The sequence below is a fragment of the Phlebotomus papatasi genome, chromosome 1 (genome assembly GCF_024763615.1).
Source record: "Phlebotomus papatasi isolate M1 chromosome 1, Ppap_2.1, whole genome shotgun sequence".
Classification (NCBI taxonomy): Eukaryota; Metazoa; Arthropoda; class Insecta; order Diptera; family Psychodidae; genus Phlebotomus; species Phlebotomus papatasi.
The window spans coordinates 99459070-99480401 of NC_077222.1; the positions used below are offsets into that span (position 1 = coordinate 99459070).

General features: G+C 32.9%; 1 protein-coding gene across 2 annotated transcripts; it reads left to right on the forward strand.

Annotated features, from left to right (window-relative positions):
* Positions 1 to 829: 829 nt before the first annotated feature.
* On the forward strand, positions 830 to 19963 carry LOC129810032 (ras-related protein Rab-11A). Of its 2 annotated transcripts, XR_008752697.1 has the most exons (5): positions 830 to 1218; positions 6773 to 6894; positions 13309 to 13657; positions 13750 to 13938; positions 18572 to 19963. XR_008752697.1 is itself a non-coding variant. In XM_055860260.1 (4 exons), the coding sequence occupies exons 1-4, from the start codon at positions 1179 to 1181 to the stop codon at positions 13884 to 13886; spliced, it is 648 nt and encodes a 215-aa protein (XP_055716235.1). In that variant the 5' UTR covers positions 852 to 1178; the 3' UTR covers positions 13887 to 14143. The 2 variants fall into 2 exon arrangements, 1 of the variants encoding a protein (XP_055716235.1); XM_055860260.1 differs by lacking the exon at positions 18572 to 19963 and having other exon boundaries at positions 852 to 1218; positions 13750 to 14143.
* Positions 19964 to 21332: the final 1369 nt, after the last annotated feature.

Sequence of the window (21332 nt, forward strand, 5' to 3'; positions counted from 1 at the left end):
TCAACCAAGGCATATCTCTCCAAATTTGACATCATCAAGTCAGCAGAGTTCATGCACACGGAATTTAATAATAAAGATGTTGATTTTTATAAATGTTGAGTCTCTTGGAAATCGACCCCTTTCTAATTAGCCGATCCATAAATTACGGTCAAAGAAGATCCCTTCGCCGAAAGAGTTCTCCATATGAATTTTTATTAATAATTTATTTCTCTTTTTAACCATCCTGTGTGTGTATTTATTGGAGGTGTGTCGACGATTAGCTAAATTTACATCTTTTTATTTTTCTATGATTTGTTTTGTGTGTCTTTTATTACAAAATAATTGATACGTTCTTATGACTATCTTTGGATGCATGGGATGCACGGGATGCGCCATTCATCATCATAAAGATGGCAAAAATATTTTGAGAATTTTTCTTTTCACTATAATAATTCTATTGTGTGTCCTTTTCTATGCAGTCAATATAATTTTTATTAGATTGGAATCTCAAGTTTTTGACGAAATTGTCTTGTCCGATGGTAGAGAGAAAGGTTGGAAAATAACCCAAATTATTACTGTCCTACTCAAGTCCTTCCTGTCTTTTTTTGAGAAAAATGAAAAGATATTCTTTTGTCCAATGTTAGAGGACAATTTGTGGTTTTCACAACAAAAGATCGTGTGTGAGGGATGTTCTCAGGTGTTTTGACTGTGTTTGTGATAATTGGCAAATTGGAGGGAAACGGTTTTAAATTTGAATTCAAAATTTCCAATAAGGAAAAGCTTTTTCGAAGACTGCCAACTCGAATTGGTCGAAAAAGCTTCCGAATCGCCAATTCCACCCAAAAAAGTCAGAGACAAAGTGAAGTTGTGCGAGTGAGACAGCTGATGTTTTTCTGTATCGCCATATTTATTTGGGAAAAAGTTGGAGAATTTCCGAGACAATTGAAAAATCTGTGAGATTTTGCATCATCGGTGAATTAAATGAAATAGACGTGGTGGTAATGTGTGCAGGAAGCTGTGTGTAAGAGTTTTTGGTGATAATATTGTGTGCTAGAGTGTTAGATATCCTGCAAAAGTGATCTTGGGCAAAAGATTGATTCTGCGTTTTGTTGCACAGAAAAAAAAGTTTCACACGGAAATACAGCCTTTGTGCGACAATTTTCTCCGCTTAATTTGCAAGAATCACCTCTGTCAACAACATGGGAACTCGCGATGACGAGTACGACTATTTGTTCAAAGGTAAATACCCTGGAAAATTGATTGGGAATGTACACCCTTTTTTTCGATGACTAATTTCTTGGTGTTCTTGCTGGCTTGTCAAAAATGCCTCTCTCTGTGTGTGGCAAGTCCGAGAGAAAATGGCAAAGTCCGTGACCTTTCTCCTGCCACCAGAAGTCACTCTTGTTCACCCCAATTTACGGGAATCACCTTCCCCGAATTCCACGTCATTTAGCTGTTACTTTTGCGCAACACACTCCCAAAAAAAAAGCCCGCAGCAGTGATTTCAAGCCGAAAACTGACAAAATTTCTTCACGGGAACCACTCGAGTTCCCTCCCATCACATCCACACATTCCCAGGCCAAACGCTTGCCACACAAAGAAGTGGATCATGTGCCTCATCAGCATTCCCATTGAATACAATTGCTGGCTCTTGTCTTCTTGCCATTTCACCCAATCGATCCGCACTTTCCTCGGTTCATCCTCGCAAAAATTAATCAGCTGTTTTCTCTTCCATCTCGTCGGATGACTCACCCAACTTGCCGTCTTATCAGTCGCCAGCAGAGCACATAAAACAAATTCGTGGTCGCCCTTGATTATGCTGCTTTTTATCTCCCACTGAGATGCCCCCATTTCTCCAACAAATTGATCAAACACTTCCAATCCTCCTTCTCATCATCCACAAAGGGCAATTTGTCTGACCAGGGAACATGCCCAATTTCAAGGTCTACCCAACTCAAGTATCCCAAATCTTCCCTAAAGTCACCCCCGTTCCTTTGTTTTCAAACACTTTATTTGCTTTCGAAAAAAATGTTTATTTTTCGCGATAATATTGTTTGTTTCGAATTGTTTTTGTTTATTTTGAGTTAATTTGATTTGTTTTGAAAAGAAAACAATATTGAAAAATAGGGGAAGTGGGGCAGCTCTGAAAATAGGCTCTTTTATCCTATTTTTAAACGGAAGTGAGCCCTATCAAGATGTATTTTCGCTTCAAAAATTATTAATTGAGGTTAGAAAGCAAGCTGCCCCAATTCAAATTAGCCATAGGGGGAGGTGGGGCTACTTTGAGCTGTGGGGCTACATTGTTATACGATTTTTTCGCATATTTCTAATGGAAACTGGACTTAAACCTTATGCGATTTGAACAGACAAAATAATTGTGGATCTAAATAAAATAATTGTAAGAACCAGCTTCATTTAGAAATAGGCGAAAAAGTCGTATAACAATCTAGCCCCACAGCTCAAAGTAGCCCCACTTCCCCCTACTCCCCCCTACATTTTTACAAATTATATTTTTGCCACTGTCTACAAAGAAATGAAGTCATGTCGATTTATGTTTGATAATATTTATTATTTTCTTAAATTTTGATATTTTTTTTAACCATTTGCATTGATTTTGTATTTTTAATAAATTTAATGCGTAAGGGAAAGTAGGGCAGTTTCAGTTGTCCATGATTTTTGAAAATATAAAATTTTTGGAGGGAATGTGAAATTTTGAAATAGCGATTGCCCAAGGAAAACTAGCTGGACTTAGTTAGTTTGCCTAGGGTGGAGTCATCTCTTATAGACATTATATTATACACTTAGCTCTTTGTTATTCGGAAGATTGGGAAACAAAATGACATTTAGGGTGAGATTTTTAATTCGGAATTTTGAGATTTCCTAACAATTTTAGATAACAAAAGGAAAAAATAACGAAGTACTCTCAAAGTACTCTCTTCAGACCTAAGGCTTAGCCATCTGGCTTAACTCCTCTAATTCCTTATCAAACACGATTTTTTAAGAAATTGTTGTTTAGAATTGGATATTAAGGGTAAATTATCCATTAGATTTCGAAAAACCATTAAAATTGCTTATTATTTAGATTTTTGAGACCTTCGGGAACTGGGCTAAACCTCCAGTCTGAAGCCGGCCTTACAGTTCTTCGTGGTTTTCCTTTTCTATTTTTGATCATCTGGAACAGTGAGAAAATCTCACCATAATAATAAAGGGAATCCAAATAATAGCCGCGGAAGCGACTTTTCTTACAGTGGTGGATTTCTGTTTCATTTTATATCACAATGACGTATCAATTTTATTTAAAAATAAAAAATAATACTTTAATTTTAAGTCAGACTGGAGAAACTGCATGCTTAGTACACACGGGTCTTCGTTATCCGGCTGACTGCGGGACAAAATGACATTTAAGTTTTTTGAATGATTAACAGTTTTTATATTTTGTGCTGTGTGAATTTATTTTCTGTCAGACAAAAAACAAGAGAATTTTCTTCATGGTATGCTTATGTTTCATTTTTTATCACAATTATGTATTAAAAACTTCGTTACGATGATAATAATACTTTAATTCACACTGCAGAAACTTCATGTTTAGTAAAAATATTTTTGAATACATCAACCGCCAGTGTTTGGCAGCTGTCACCCGGATAACGAAGTGCCGGATAACGAAAAGCTGAGTGTAAACTTATATAAAGATATCAGTAATCTTCTATATTGACCTAGAACAGATTTAAAAAAAATATATTAAAATTAGTAGTTTATGATGTGACATTTTTTTTATTTTTCGAAATCCGTTTTAGGAAATAAATGTAGGTTTCTGCCAAATGACTTCACCCCAGTCAATAAACTTTTGGTAAACAAGTTGCTCAGCTCAGAGCCTGTTTGAGAAACGCACACAGGATAGGTCCCTTTTGTCCTGAGAGTATAAAATTAGCCATGAAAAAACGTCACTGCCTAAACCTAAATTTGCGACCAAAATATATTTTCGCGAGAAGCCAGAAAATTTATTAAACTAATTTCTTCTAGTAGATCAAAAAATAAAGTTGTTAAATAAATATTAAGAGCAGTAAAATTTAAATTTTAAAGGTCCAAATTAGACATGATTCCAAATTACCCCACCCTAGTAGCTCATTTCTCCTAAATTTTAATATTTACATTCAACGGACCTAGGCTGAAGGGTATAAAATACTTAGTTTTACACTAAAAGAATTATAAGAATTATAAAATAAGGAAATCGGCATAGAGTTCAATTCTTTTCTTAATTTTTTTTTCTGTGCTCTACCGCGTTTTACCTTTTCTATCCACAACACCAAAAGTTCTGAGAAGTTTTTTTCCGGCAAAGCTCTTATCAGACTGACGACTAGGAGAGACCGGGGCACAATTAGTCACAGGTAGTGGGATGTCACAGTTTTCTTTGCAGGAATATTGGGGATCTCAGTGTTGCAATAGGCAACACAGTTGTGAGTTCAAATCCCGCCCGGTGCAACGATCTGAATATCTGATTTAGACAATTTTCACATTTTTTGAAATACTTATCAGCCTGGTACAAATATTTTCTTACAAATTATACGAAATGTAAAATTTCATTTGTTGACTAATCTTCCCTACCTAATTCTTCCTGTGATCTGTTTGTTATACGGTCCGTGAATATTTTAGCTCCTATCATATTTTACATTCATTATAATCGTCTTGGAAAAATACGTAGGGGAAACCGGGTATGTTGGGATAGGACAGCGGTCATTTAAAACAAGGCGATATTTTCATTGCTTATCAAATTAAATGGGATTAAACCACTGGAAAGCAGTAAGCGGTATTAAGATATATCTTAAATCTATAAAAATCAATATTCTTAGTGTTATTGTTGAGATTCTATAAACAATTCCTTTAAAATTGATCAAAATAGAATATTGTTGATGATTCAGTGTTTCTCTTTATATTCAGTAGTAACTATAAAGAATAAATATATATCTTTATAATCAACTTAAGGAGTATTTTGGGAAAAGATTTTCATAAATTAATGTGAACAACCAAAACGAGAAAACAATTTTCCTTTTAAAAGAAAACCTGGAATGGAATAATAACTTTTCGATACTATCAAATCGATAATGCTGTATCTGTTAGATTTAGTGAATGACGCATTTTTTAATCATTATTGGACCGTTTATGGTACCATTCTTAAAATAATGTGACTATTGATAAGTATTTAATATGCGCTAGAAAAAGTGCAGCTATCTTCATTTCTTCAGAATAGACAGTCGTTACTATCGAAAAGGAAATCTCAGGGAAGATCCCCATCAGGATCGAAAGTTCTGGGCAAAACAAAAAAAAAAACTGTTTTCATGTTTCTTTTTTGTTTCCCCCCTTACCAAAATCTTAGACCTAAAGGCATATTTTGACCAGTGTTCTATATTGAAAATCCTTCAAAAACTATAAACATCCAATGTCCTTTTAGCCAATGTGTCATACTTTTTTCATTACCCTCTCTAGAAAAAGTCAAGGATTTTAGAGCTTTGAACTACACGGTTTTATACAGGCAATATCCTAATGCTACTTATGAAACATAAAAATATTAGACAAACCTTATCATTTTTTCACAAATCATACGTGAAGAAACAAGCCTCATTTGCTGGCTAAAAGTACCCCGGTCTCCCCTATATCGAAAAGAAATTATCAATATCATCTCTGTTTATTTTCTGATTACAGAGCATCCTCTGTAGGTATACTATGTCTCAAACTCAAAACATCCAAAAGTCTCGTAAACATCCCTGGTCTCCCGTAATTTCTTCGTGGGACATATTACTGTATTGTTATATAAAATATTCTTAATTTTATTTTAAATTTGCCTCCAGTGAAATAATAATGTCCAATCTTACTTTGGGAAATTTTATTTGTCAAATTTAACGATTGCAATTTTATAAATTTTAAAGAAGAAAAAAAAAACATTTATTTTGCGATTTATACGCCCCACTGAAATTTATGCTTCTGTCGGAATTGGTCGAATAAAATGCCACATAAGTAGAGAGTTTTTGTGCGTGCGAAGCAACTGCAAATATCTCTTGATTGTCATCATTGGTCACATAATCTAATCTGACCGGTGAAGTGATGACCCCTTAACATAGTTCTTGGGAAGGAAGGTGTTCGGAAATTTGTCATCATTGATCACACAGGTTGATTGTGTCGAAAGGAAGACACACCTCGGAAAGAAAACTGAAAATTCAGAGAACGGAAGAGGAGGAGGGAGGGGGGGGAAGTACATTCCAGAAAGTCTTCAACTACAGTGAAATATTTATGAAACGACCCCATTGATTGCCACTACAACATTCAATTAGCTAGTAAATTCGATCAATGAGAGCATTTTAGTGCTGTGTGAAGATGAAAACGCCTCTTGGAAGTTTTTGATTTGTTTCCACAATTATGTGGCCAGATGCCGGAGGAAAATTATCTGTGAAAAACCCTTGAGATGAGTCTCGAGTTCTCCCCTAAAATAAAATGATTATCTCTTTTTTTACTACGGCACGAGGCGTATGAAAAGCATGCAACTATCTAATCAGAAGCAATAGAATGCTCTGGGAGATAATGCGATGTTAAAACTTTAATACATGGCACCACGAATTTTCAATGGAGTCACACCAAAAAAAATCGATATACAGCGTTCTTGTGACTAAATTCACGAATTTGACTTGAGAATTATGATGATGAATTGACAAAAATTAACCTTAAAAAAAAGAACAGTGCCAAATGTTCATAATTAAATGCTAGATGGTTATAATTGACAAAAATTTTCCCTTTTTCTTTGCAGTTGTTCTCATTGGAGACTCTGGAGTTGGAAAGAGTAATCTATTATCGCGATTCACTAGAAATGAATTCAATTTGGAATCGAAATCAACAATAGGTGTAGAATTTGCTACAAGGAGTATAGAGGTGAGTTATATATTGCTATTTGTGCGTAAAGATGAATGGAGATTTCCACAAATCAATAATATTGCTTCAAAAAAAAAAAACGGGTCAGATTGATTGAAATTGAGCTTCGGAGAAATCTTGAGATTGATTAGATCACTTGTAAATTAAATTGATGAAGTAGTTATGCGTTATGTGACTCAGAGACATTGCTACAGCAACTCAGTCAGAGTCAATCAGTTTCTCTCTCTTACTACTGGAATGATTAAGAAGTTTGATATGCAGCTAAAAGCAAAAGAAAAAAAGTAACAAGAAAAAAAAATAATTCACATTTTGGTGATTTTGAACGAAATTCGTGATTCATGCTCAACCTTGAATTACTGATAGTGCATGAAATGTTACTTTGAGGAATATCTCACGACAGATAATCAATATCACGTTGATTAAATCTGCAATTCTTCGCGAACTGAATCTGGGATTTCAATCTCCTTGGAGAGAGCTTACTTTGCATACATCAGACATTTGCAGCGTAAACTCTATAAACGTCCTTATTACTTCAAAATAGTAAACTAACCTTGTATTGCTGCACATTACACAAAAATCACACACGTTGTTTTTGGTTTACATTACAATCTTAGAAGAATACTACGGAATTGGCACTCAAATAAAATTTTTGAATGTATAATTTTCATATCAAATTATTTTCGTATAAGAATGAAAATTATCCTACCTGGCTCACTGTGTGTTCACAGACGAATTTTGAAAAATTCGAAGATCGGTTTTGACAGCCAATGAAGAGAATTTGACACCGCTAGTCCCGCTATTATTCTACAAGAAACCATGTAGTTTCATGTTCCAATTTTGAAGTAACTCATTTCACAGCTTATTAGCCAAAAAACTTCTGTATTTAAGGCCTACAATATAATTTTATGATTAATTTATAATAATTACAAATAGGAAGTAAAAGTCAAGTTAAAATTTAGTAGTTTACCAATTAGCTTGATTCATCTACCATCGTAGTTTTCGAGATGTTTACTTAATTCCAGTTGGAGCTTAAAAAATCAAAGATCGGTTTTAAAAGGCAAAGAAAAATAAATTCTTACTTCTCGTATTGTCCGCAGGGTGGCATAAGTACTTTCTATTCTAATTTCGAAATCTTTGGAATGTTAAAAAGTGCTTGTTTTTATTTTGAAGCAGGAAAAATCAAAGCAACTAGGCTCATTTCATTACAGTTCTCCTACTAATCACTGTGTAACTGTGTTATCACACTTGCACATTAAAATTTTAATATGATTCACATTAATTGTCGCTGGTGAGAGTCCAAATGTGTAATTTGTGTATTTGAATCATTTTATATTCAAAATTTGATCTATTTGTTGATAAAAAGGTAGACTTGGCCCGCAAAATTTGATATAAATTGATTTATAGCATTAATGCGGAAAATTAATGCGATTTTCTCTTTAATTTTTTAATGTGGAAAATATTTATGCTTTAGGTAAATTTAAACTTATTTTTGCAGGCCAAGTCCACTTCGTTATCAATAAATAGAAAAACCCCAAATATTAAGTGACTCAAAGACACAAATAACATATTTGGACGCTCACGAGCGACAATTAATGTGAATCACATTAAAATTTTAATGTGCAAGTGTGATAACGCCGTAATACTTTCAACAGCTTTTTAATATGATTCATGAATTTTCTCCATCTTGAGCAAAAATTTAGTTTGAAATTGTACAGCTTAATTTCCCACGTTTTATAACATTAATGCTGTACTAAGGCAACTCTAATTCTATACGCAATGGATCCGTTTAGTAACCTCTCTTCGAAAATCTACCGGAATCCTAAAGTGGAAGTTCACTTACTCGTCGCTTTAGCACTGATTGTTCTGCTATTTCGAATTTCGGTGTTCTTCACACTTGAATCGTCAAAAATTTCAATAAAACCGTGTAAAAATTTGCTGCAGAAAGTGAATTTTTATGTATAGTTTTGTGAAATTTTAGGATGACAAAACGTATGAATTGCACTTTCATTAAAATAAATGTCCTTTTCATGAACTTACTCACTTTTGTGTAACTCGCCGGTTTAAACTTTCGAACTTACAACGGGTTTTTAGGTTAGTTCTCTCTGATATACCTTCGAATCCGTACAGAAAATCGTCAAATCCTAAAGGTTATTACTGAATGAGAAAAATGGGTCCATACATAAGTGGAGTTTCGTTCTCCCATTAAAAAGTAAATGAAACTCTATTCGCACAAAAAGTCATTGATGTTCGAAGAAATTTTCGAAGTTGCACACTAAATTTTCACAAAAATCATGAATTACCAAAAAGTTTGTGAAAGGGTTACACACTCAGTGATCATGAAAGGATTTAATAAAATGGGATAGGAATATAGGGTGGCGGCATTACCTATGGACTTTGTCTTGACTTATGGCCTCCTCTCAAAAAACACTACAATGTCACAAAAATTATTTCAAAAAACCTCAAAATTAAAATTATTTGATGTCTTAAGATAACATATCACTTTTATTGATTTTCTGAATCATTTTCTGAAAAAAATTGAGATGAGGCCATAAGTAAAGATAGGCCACAAGTAATGACACCACCCTAAGCGTAGTTGCTTTGTTTTTATTTAGCCAACAAAGTGAAAACCGACACATTGTGACACTTAAGAACTTCAAATTTCTAACAGGAAGTTCTTCAGCCACCATGCGAAATTATTAAGATGTAACAATGTCTTTTTTTGTCTTCGAATTTCGAACTCCACTTTATTTTTTCAAAGATAAACAGAATTAAAATTTTCAAATCTTGTTAAAAGTTTAGAAATTTAAAAGGTACACAGTAGTACAGCCCCATCGTAGTAGACACAGTAGTACAGCCCCATTTAGTACTTAAAATTTGTACAGGGACATGAACTTATAAATAAATAAATAAATAGTAGGATGTTCTAGATTTGCGCTTTTTACTTATGATATAAAAACATTTTTGAATTCACTAGTACAACGCCTTATCATAGAACCCTATCCACGCAAGTTTTTGTTCAAAAAATTCTTCCTGGCCTAAAACACTGCTAAAAACATTTTCTTTACACTTTTAAATTGAGTTTAGAACAAATCTGAAATCAAGTTTATGATGTTGATTGAGAAATGCTCTACTTGCCCCTTCCGTAGTATTTCTTCAAAGCTCGTTTTTATTGAAATTGTAGAATTGTTAATACAGTAGACTCTCTCTCAATCGGGCATATGGGGCAAAATGTCATCCAAATTATCGATAGATTTGGACGTCAAAGTCATTGTAAATTCCGCAAAAAGCGCTCAATTTTAAAGAATCATGATAAAATAAGAAGAGGAACTGCAGCGAATTTGAGCAAATTTGCTTCATAATTAAACGTGAAAATTGCCAACAAAATTTTTCGCCCAATTGAAAAAGGGTCGATTGAGCGAGAGTCTACTGTATTTCAGTTCTAGCTCTTATGCTAAATGGTTTAACCAGGATGATTTTAGAACAGAAAAAATACAAGAAATAAAAAATGATATTCATCATTAACGATTGCTATTATTAAAATGCTCTGTAAATATTACAAATTACCCAAAAATTAATGGGAATCATAATTTTTCTCCAAATATAAAGTGCCTAAAAATATCAATTGAGTCATAATTGAAAAAATTATTGAAACATTTTCTCCGAATTTCCTTTAACAATAGTACAGATTTCTGTTAAATAAGATTCAGAGTTTCTTATAAATGACTGGAAAAAGTCAAATTAAAATTTTCATGTAATAAATCAACTGGAAACTTCCAAGATGTCTCCTGCGGCTGCGAAGATTGCAGTAATCTAGTCTATTATTATTGATTAATTGCGTATTTTTTGTTAATGGAAAATTAAATTTGGACATCAAAATTTGACTAATAAAAAAGAATTATATAATCAAGAAATATAAAATTGATAGTGAAACTTAAACCATGTTACATGTAAGATTAATATTAAGATTACAGTAGAGCCTCGCTATAGTCCATATTTGGTTCCAGATTTGACACTTGGGTCGCACTATAGTCCATCTCATTTTTTAAAATTATCAACGACTTTTATTATTGAAATTGCTCGACGGTTTCCACTTTCTTTGCTAATGTGGTACTTGTCTTCCCTCTCTTCATTATGGATCACAATTATCACAACTACTCAATAAAGTTTCCCAAAAATATTAAAAAAATTATGACAACATTGCATGTCGTGTACTAAAAAACATAACCTAACTTAAAATCAGTGTTTTGAAATCAACGGTCGATAAATTGTGGACTATAGAGAGATGGCCTATAGCGGGGTTCTACTGTAATACTTTGTGAACTACGAGAATGGCAAAAAAAGATAGCAATTGTTTTACCTCTCTCTCTCGCATTTCCCCTCTGGGTACAAAAAATTGGCAGCAATACAATCGCTCGAAAACTGACCGAATCACAGTTGTCACACATGGAAAATTGCTCGAATGATCTGTTAATACGATTCAGAAAATAATTAATACGAACAGAAATATTTTACTCGTCTTATTACTCTACTAGAGTGTACTCTTTCTAACACACGTATTTTTCCATTTAAAATTTTGCATACTATACAATTCTCTTTCCGTCTTTTCTTACTCTTTTAGTATTAATTTTATGTGTGACACCACGGTTAAAGTAACCGATCACGACTCGTTTTTAATGTATTCAACACCCTTTATGCATTTGTCACACCTTTTACATACAATAGAGTCCCGCTATAGGCCATCGCTCTACAGTCCACAATTTATCGACCATTGATTTCAAAACACTGATTTTAAGTTAGGTTATGTTTTTTAGTACGCGACATGAAATTTTGTCATAATTATTTTAATATTTTTTAGCAAACTTAATTGAGTAGTTGTGATAATTGTGATCCATAATGAAGAGAGTGAAGACAAGTAGCACAATCGCAAAGAAAGTGGAAGTCGTCAAACAATTTCAATATTAAAAGTCGTTGATAATTTTAAAAAATGATATAGACTATAGTGCGACCCAAGTGTCAAATCTGGAACTAAATATGGACTATAGCGAGACTCTACTGTACAATCAAAATTCGTATCCCTTGCTTCCTCAAACGTTTTGAACAATATCTATCCAGCCCTTTAGCACTTAAATGCAAATTAAATTAAATTTTTGTGATAGTCGTGATGTTTAAAAAAAGAAGAAAAAGACTGTGAAAGAGTGGGATAGGCATATGCAGAGCTTTTAAGAAAGAAAGAGATGTGAATTTTGACTTTATGACATTTTCCTGATCTAAAAAAATATCAAAAAGGAGTATAAAGAAAATTTCATGAAATCCAAATTTCGCTTCTCTGTTTTGTTTTGACGTATTGTGTATTGTTTTCCCACTCTTCCACACTCTTCTTTTCCTTTTATGTGTCAAAATAGATTCAATTTAGATTTGAATGTGTTAAAGTAGATACAATACTTTTGGGAGGGAACGGGATGGAAACTTTGTTTTATTAAATTTCAGTTCTATTGCAGAAAATTTGAGTTCTATTGCAAATGTGCTGTACCATAATATAATTTAAAGTTGACAACGTTTTGCTTGATTTCCGCAGCAGAACAATTTCACATAGAAGGCATTATGTTTGATTAAATCTAATTTCAAAGTTTATACCTTGCCCAAGGCTCTTTTATAATTCCTTTTAGCTGCTTAGGTACTTTGGGAATTTTTGCCCAAAAAAGCAAGAGGCCTAATAAAACTTTCATCAAGGGAAAACTTTTGCCTTTCTAAGCAGCAAAATAAATAGTCATTAAAATTATAAGTGAGAATCAGCACTGAATACAATATGAACAAGTTCTTTGTGAACATTTAACACAATGCTTTATCATGGTACTTGAACGCCTTCAATGCAATCCTTATCACTCTATTCAGTTTTGTTGTTGTTATTTTTTTTTCAAGACCACTAGCGGATTAAAATGTTACATAAAAGGTGGATTTGGGAGTGATTAATTTGAATAACTGAGGAATAAATGATAATTTCTTTGGATGTTATCGCTTTTCGATAAATCTCTGAAGGCAGGGCAAGGGTCACCTGGGTCACCTGATTAAAATTGATAGAGGGAAAGAAAGATGTTGAATTGAATTTGAACTTCAATATTGATCCATGTTAACTATTAAAAAAAAACTATCCGTGAGAAGAATGAAAAATGAGTTGGGAAGAAATATAAAATGTCTCTAAATGACCCCGACTGCATAAAACATTAAGTAATGTAATTGCGTGCCTTGGCGGAAAAGGGGATTCCTTGCCAGAGAACATTGAGAGAGAGAGAGGGGAAGGGCGCAGTTAACCTATTGCCCTAGTTGGCAAGCCAAGAGCTCTTCTATGTCAAGTTTAAAAGTAAGAAAGGAGAGTGTATCAGTGGCTGATGGTGGTTGGGGTTGTTTTGGTTGCAGGTCGATGGGAAAACAATAAAAGCTCAAATTTGGGATACGGCCGGTCAGGAGAGATACAGAGCTATAACATCGGCTTACTATCGTGGTGCTGTTGGGGCTCTTTTGGTGTATGACATCGCCAAGCATTTGACGTATGAGAATGTTGAGAGATGGCTCCGGGAATTGCGTGATCATGCTGATCAAAATATAGTTATAATGCTGGTGGGGAATAAGAGTGACTTGAGACACTTGCGGGCTGTTCCAACGGACGAAGCGAAAACATTTGCAGAACGCCATGGATTGAGCTTCATTGAGACGTCAGCGTTGGACTCAACAAATGTAGAAACAGCATTCCAGAATATACTCACAGGTTTTTACATCTTTGATTATTTTTTTTGAGCATTTTGTGGCTTTGCAGAGCTTTGAGAGTAACACCGTTGGCTTTGATTCTGTGTTTTGCAGAGATCTATCGGATTGTGTCTCAAAAGCAAATAAGAGATCCACCCGAAGGGGATGTTATTCGACCAACAAATGTGGAGTCTATAGATGTTAAACCCACTGTCTCTGCTGATTCTGTGCGCAAGCAATGCTGCCAGTGACCGCCTAATAGTAGTGATGGAATGAGCGCTTCAATCATTTTTCTTAGTTCAGGTACGCTTTAAAAATAAATTATTTTAATCATACATTTTGCAGGAAGGTTGCATTTGCGAATTTTATCAAGCCCCACCCAAAAAGAATAATTAGCCACGCCCCCTGTACACATTAAAATAATAAAGCTTATAAAATAATTGACATTTCTTAAAATTGGGTAAAATTAGAATGCAAGAAGGTAAAATAAAGCATAAAAAATAAAAAACAGACTATTCCATAATGATTTTGCTCATATAAAAAATAGGACACGCCCCTAAAAAAATATAACATAAATTTTTAAAATTTAAATAAATTTTCTACAAATACAATTCTAATACTTTCACACAATTAATATACAAAAGTTTATTTAATTTTTTTTGTTGATTTATGAATAAATTTTCAATATTTTAATATTACTTGATACTAAATAAATCAAAATTGCATTTTTTGTCAATGCAAAATTTATCATTTATCTCTTGCCCGAGTTCTTTATCTTTTACTGCTCGAACTCCACAGAGAGAGCAGTATAATCCCTTGATTTTTTTTAGCCTCTAAAAGATTTCTAGTTTCCACTCCCCGGGGATCACTCTTGTCAAGAAATCTTTGCTTTTCCGACGATTTCTGAGAAATGTCATTACGTAGTTTGTCCGTCTGCCCGTCTGATCCGTCCGGCAGTCGGCAATTCTAGAGACTAAACGGTTAGAGAAAGCGACTTGGGACCTTCAGAAGATTCTCCATAAGTCGATCCTGCGATCATAACCATTTCGTCTTTATTCGAAAATTCCGTTGAATCATTCCCAATAACGATTTTTCAAGGTCAACGGTTAAAAAGTCTCTAGAGTGTCTAAAGAGCGCCTTTATCTTCCGATTGAGGTCATGTTTCGGCTCGTTGAAAGGAGTTTTGATTACCTGAGAGTTAGAGCCAATTTCAAAGCGGTATTGAACCGGTTCATAACCGATAACTAACTTTTATACGAAATTTAATTATATTACTCTTGAGGTACTTTGGGCAATGTTTTGAGTGATTTCTAAATCTGTTCAAACCAGTTTTGAACCGGTAATGGACCGGTTATGAACCGATAAGTAATTTTAGTCCGAAAATCAATTATTTATTACTTTTAAAATTATTTTGTGGGATCTTTCGAGTGATTTATGAATCGATTCAAATAGGTTAAGAACTGGTAAACGGTAAATGATGCAAGAACACTTTTGAGGCATTGCATCTAATGCCTTTTGCCCTAGACACACTTACGACTAAAGTCCAGAGACGACTAAGCTAGTTCATAGCCAGATAGGCTAAGAGGAATAGGAGACAAAGAATTTATTTGCTTTTGCACATCTAAAACAGTGAAGAATTCTCAAGTCCAAATTGAAAATGGTATGGTACCAAATTATCCGACTACCCTATAAAAACCTAGACTTGAAAGAAGTGAATTACACACAACAAAAACAGTTAGCACTCTAATTTAGTCTCGTATCTTTCTATATTTAATTTTAGGCAATAATTGAATTGACCTTTTTATTTTTCCTATTTTCTCTGAATTTCCTATTTTTTCTTTTAAATAAATTTAATTTCTAATAACTTAATGATTTAGTTTTAGGCCAATTAGAGAGCCAAAGTAAACATATTGACACTCTTTCTCAATCGTTTGAGATATAACTTTTTATAGGCAAGGGTACTCTGAAAAAAAAAAGTTTTATTAAGCGGACAAATGGATCTTGTTCAATTTTTGTCAAAAGGATGTTGTTTACCCATTTTACAAACCTTTTTCTCGCAGATTACGTAGAAAAACATACTTTTGGCAAATTTTTACCAATATCCGGTTCGCCGCCGATTTGACAAAACTTTTCCATATTTTGTTTGGAAGAACATCCTTTTGACAAACTTTTCTTGTTAATTTGATAAAAGGTTTTTTCTTGTCAAATTAAGAAGAAATGTTTGTCAAAAGAATGTACTTCCTAACAAAATATGGAAAAATTTTGTCAAAATGGCAGCCAATTGTATTTTGGTGAAAGTTTGTCAAATTGATAAACAACCTCATTTTGACAAGATTTGAACAAGATCCGTTTGTCCGTTTAACAAAACTTGTTTTTTAGAGTAGATTAAAGAAAGAACATCATATTATTTTAATTCTACTGGATACATTAAATGAATTTCAATATTTTGACTACAGTGCCAACAAGTATTCCCTCCCTGTCCCTACCCATTGAAAATAATGTCTGTTCATAAACGATGTCAATTAGAATAATTGCATATTGCATTGCGCATTAGTGCAGTAAAGAACAATTACTGATACTAGTGACAATGCGATTTCTATAAATAAAGGAATTTATATTTTGTTTGATGGGTTTGTTGACACTATTAACGCTTTCAGTACTTTCAGTAAAGAGTAAGATATTTTTGAGCAATCTTTTTTCTAAAAGTTTCCTTCTACTTAAAATTATTGACATTTTTTTTATCACGACGTAAAAAATATTCTACTTTGATTAGAAAAACACATGAACGTGAAATTTTCTCCTTTCTTAGCATTTCCAGTAAACACACTTGACTAATTTTAGTTTTTTTTTGCTGAACAATAAATCTCAATAAATTTTGATCTAATCTTAAACTCTAATATTCAAAGTATTTAAATTTTGAAGTCTTTGGATGTGTAATTTTTTTGCGAATAATGAGTAGGGGAAAGTGCTCTCCTTTCGAACGTTCATGCTTTCGAATAATGTGAATTTTCTTTTATTTTTCCTAAGAGACTTACCCATTGTTATGCATAATTATCAATAATTGATGATAAGCTAACTAATATTTAATAGAAATGTGTAACTCTTAGGAAAAATAAAAGAAAATTCACATTATTCGAAGGCATAAACGTTCGAACGGAGAGTCCTTTACTCTAATTGTATTATTTCAATGCATAATGATAAGGGGAAATATTTCTCCGGAACATTTTTTTTTAGCACTTTACTGTTCTCAAGTGCTTCTGCATTATCGACTTTGCTTTGTGTTGGTTCCTGTTTCGATTGGTTTTCCCAGTCCTTGCCGTGCCCTAAAACTACTAAATAGTCGTGACAGGAACCAATACATAGAAAAGTCGATTACATAGAAGCACATGAGAACAGATAATTTCCCCCTTTTCAGATTTAGGGTAAATTAAGCTAATTCAAAACCTGTTTCAAATGGAAATTTTTCGCTACTCTAAATGGACACGTTATTGTTTTCATGATAAATACAGTACTAAATTATTATATTTATATATTTTCTATACCACAGTTTTATTATTTAGTTAATTTTGATCCAAATAAAACGAAAATCCATTCATATTCACAAATTTTAATTTGTTAATTTCTCAGAAAAATTAAAAGTGTACCTGTTGACCATCAAATTTTTCATCGATCGACCATGTTTTCCAATGAAAAACACAATGAGGTGACTGTTGTTTATTCGTTTTGTTTAACATTTATGTCACATTTCTGGCTAATTTTAGTTAAATTAAGTGCTAATTTTTATTGTTAACGGTTCGTGAGGTTTTCAAATGAAATAATTACCTATTTCGTGAACAAAAAGGGTTTTTTTCTAAAGTGTCTGTAAATGCTTCAATAGGAAACCCCGGAAATATGATTTTTTTGGAGAGATTTTTTTATTGTTTTAGATGGGAAAGGAGAAAAGACCAGGAATAAGAACAAATCCTGCACTCAAGAGCAACTCAACAAGGTTTTGGAAGCCTTTCGTCGCGGTTTCACTTACACTGTTTGTCTCCATTTAGAAACTTTCCCTTGTCTCCATTTGGATTAATATGTTTCCAATAGAAGCATTTTACGATCGCGTGTTTTTCTTGTATTTAAGAAGTTTTCAAATTATATCTAAAGAATTCTCACTAAACAGTAACATTCTAGAAGAGTCAAGGAGCAAATTTATGTAATTGTCTTCAGAAAAAATATGAACTTAATGTGTTGAATCTTCTGTCAAAGTTAAAGCGTCTGAAAATGGTTTTGAATTCGGACATTTACCCTCATCTATTTTTCATTGGAATTGTATCATAACATCTTTTTTCTTAAAATAACATCTGAAGTATTATTCAAATATTTATAATTAATAACTTAACCCTTTAAGGACGATAAGTACACTGTTATTCCCCAAGAAAAAATCCTACGGCCCTGAAAAGTTATGTTTTTCTTTAAGGAGTCGGAAAAAGTGATTTTTTTCTGAACCTCAATTTTTGACCCTCTCGTCCTTAAAGGGTTAATATCTATTCATATCGCTTTATCTGATTGGCTAAACTGCTAAAGCTTTGAATGGCTTGGAACTCTGAGCCAATCAGAGAACACAATTTGCCTAAATTATTTATTTACATTAAGATAATGATTTAAATTATTTTTATTGTTATTCTTCGGACTGAGAAACCTTACAAAACTTTTTCAGTACAATTTTTAAGGGACTTTGATCAATGTGAAGTTGTTGAAAAATGTTACGAGGGGCGTGGCCTAAATATTTATGTGCTTCTTTTGATTCTTCTGTCTCTTCTAACGCCATCTACATTTCAAAATTGCAGAAAAACAGTGTTTTTGCAACATTCCTGCAAAATATTGTGTTATAAACAAAAATCTCCCAAGAGATTTTTTTTATTTGACTGAGAAAAGTTTATTTTCTCTTCTATTTCAGAATTATTTGCATAAGTTTAATGAAGAAAAAAAACTACATACAGAGGAATATTGTCTAATTATTGAATAATAATTAAAAGAAAAGGATCCATATTTAATTTCAAGCAAGCAAAAAAGGAAAAAGAATACCAGTACAGATGAATGAAAATAAAAAAAAGAAAATCATTTTTGCGTAGAATGATTACGAAATATGTCCATGTAAAAATGTCTTTAAAATTGCATTAAAGTAATATATAATAATCACTAAAAAAATATATTGACTAATTATTAAATAAGACATTTATCTGATAATTTACACGCACGCTGAAAAACTCCTTTCTTTTTGATAAAAAAAAGAGAACAAGAAAATCAAACAAATTCTGCTTCCTTTTCCGGTTTTGGACGTGTCTCATCGAGGTTTTGCAGGGGAATTTTCTCTAAATGCGATCATAGGATCGTTATTTAGGAAAATCTTCTTGCTATTGGCTCAATTGTGGGTGGAAAAAAGGAAAGTTGATTGTTTTCCATATTTTTTTTTAGTAAATATTTTTTGTATTGCTGTGGAGGGGAAGGGATTTGCTGCATTTTCCAACCACAGATGAAAAACAAATTAAGAAACCATCAATATTGAAGCAATTCACAAATTTTTGTGATTTGATGTCGAAAGCAATTTTTTGAAGAGGAAAAATTAAGAAAAAAATAAAATAAAACCCGACAGTTGATCCACAACGAAATGTTTTACATTTAAGCAGCACAGATAAAATGGATTTTCTTTTCAAAGTTAATTCTCAAAGGTTTATTTAAAGGAGAGAACTGTGGGGGGGTATTATCAAAAAGGGTAAAAGAACACTGGACTAAAGTGATTTATGAAAAGATTTTGGGCGTAATAATTGTAGGTAGAAAAAATTAAAATTTTTCAAGATTTTTTTCACTATGATTTCTTCTTGATTTTCCACTTTGCAAATTTATCAGTTAATTTTTTTTCGCGAAAGATCTTTTGTAAATTTATCGGACACCAGATAAAACAAATCTCCCATTGACATGCAAAGTATAAATAGTTAAATTTGATGATAAAAAGAAATGTGTAATTGCTGACTGTAAATTTGCTTTAGAGAGATGATAACATGAATTTAAAGTCTAATCGTTTTTTCTTATGTAATGAGATGAATTTCACATGGTAAACAGAAATACTTTGTACAGAAAAGATGTTTTCTTTAATGCCTCAGTTGACAAATTTATTAAATAAAAAAAAAGGAGATCGATATCATTGCACTGTTCTGTTCGATTGAACAGAAAGTAGAAACGTTGGGAATATCTAGCAAGAGATAATTTTTAATAATTTGTATTGATTATACATTTTAAATTCCTTTTTTTCGATTATAAGAAGTAATAAAAATATTTTGAAAGGAAAAAAGACCATTCTTAAGTGTAATGTTCTTCTGGAAGTCTACGGGCAGTGAGAAGAAACATAGCTGCAGATTCAGGTAAGAAATATTACTGATCATCTCCAAACGTATTGTTGCAAAAGAACTTTCTCAGCGAACACAGTGAGCTAAAAAAAAACAGTGTTTTCAGCATATTTTTGCTGAATCGGTTAGCAAAAATATGCTGACCGGTTAGCAGTTCTCGAACAAAAAGTGCTAACCAAATATATGGAAATGGCACTGCCTCGTGAGTTCAAGGTTAGCAGAATGCAGCTGAAAATACATATGTTTTCAGCTAAATTGATATCGGTTAGCATTTAGTGCTCGCTGGATTTTGCATCGATTTAATGTCTGCGATTCTTTGCTAAAACGTAACGAAATCAAATCATTTTTAAGCGGATGGTGACTGACAATGCTGCAACGAATTTTAAACTCATGCAAGAGATGATAATACCAGAAGGAAATCTTACTGATTGGACAACGCACCAATTCATAAGGCAAAAATCATCACAAAATACCTTTAGTTAGGATAAAGGCATTAACGTTATGAACTGACCACCCCAAAGCTTACACCTTTCTCTCATCGAAATCGAAAATCGAAGGATTTGGAAGTAACATCCTTGAGTTCAGACTTTTAGGGAGATTCTGTACCAGTATGACAATGTCATATGACAAATTTATTTTTTTATAAGGCAAGCAGTAAAAATTTATAAAAAAAAAACAGATTCATATCAGTTACTAAAAGCTTCATAAAGCTTCTTGCAATGGCTATTCGATGCTCACTGGGCTTTAATGTTGTCCAGCTTCCGAATTTACCACGAAAATTTGTTATGACATTGTCATATTGTATAGAATTTCCCTATACTGAGCTCTTTTCAAATAAAACAAGTCGACGGCTTCATTCTATACTATTCTAAGTCGACTTAGAATTATATTACTCCAAAGTCCAAAAGATATATTGGTCCTGAGATCGAGATCTACAACTTGTGAAAATTTGGTGGTCATCCGACCGAAAAAAAAAATTACACGGGCAGCATAGGAAATTGCTTACTTCAAATGGCTCTCCTGAAAAGTTGTCATTCTGAGATAGAATAGTATGGAATGGAACCGTCGAAGTGTAGAAAGCTTCTTCCTTCTGTGCCTGAACGAATTGCTGAATTATCCCACAAAAACGTTGGAAGTATTAAATAAAATTGTAGACCGTAACAAACTTTTGATCGATGAAATATTGCATTATTTTTTTTAAGATTTATTCTATCAGTAATAAATTTTTTTACAAGCATATTTAGAAAGAGTAATACAGTAGACTCTCGCAAATTCGGCTCTTTTAAGATCGGGCTACTTTTAATTCGAGCAGCG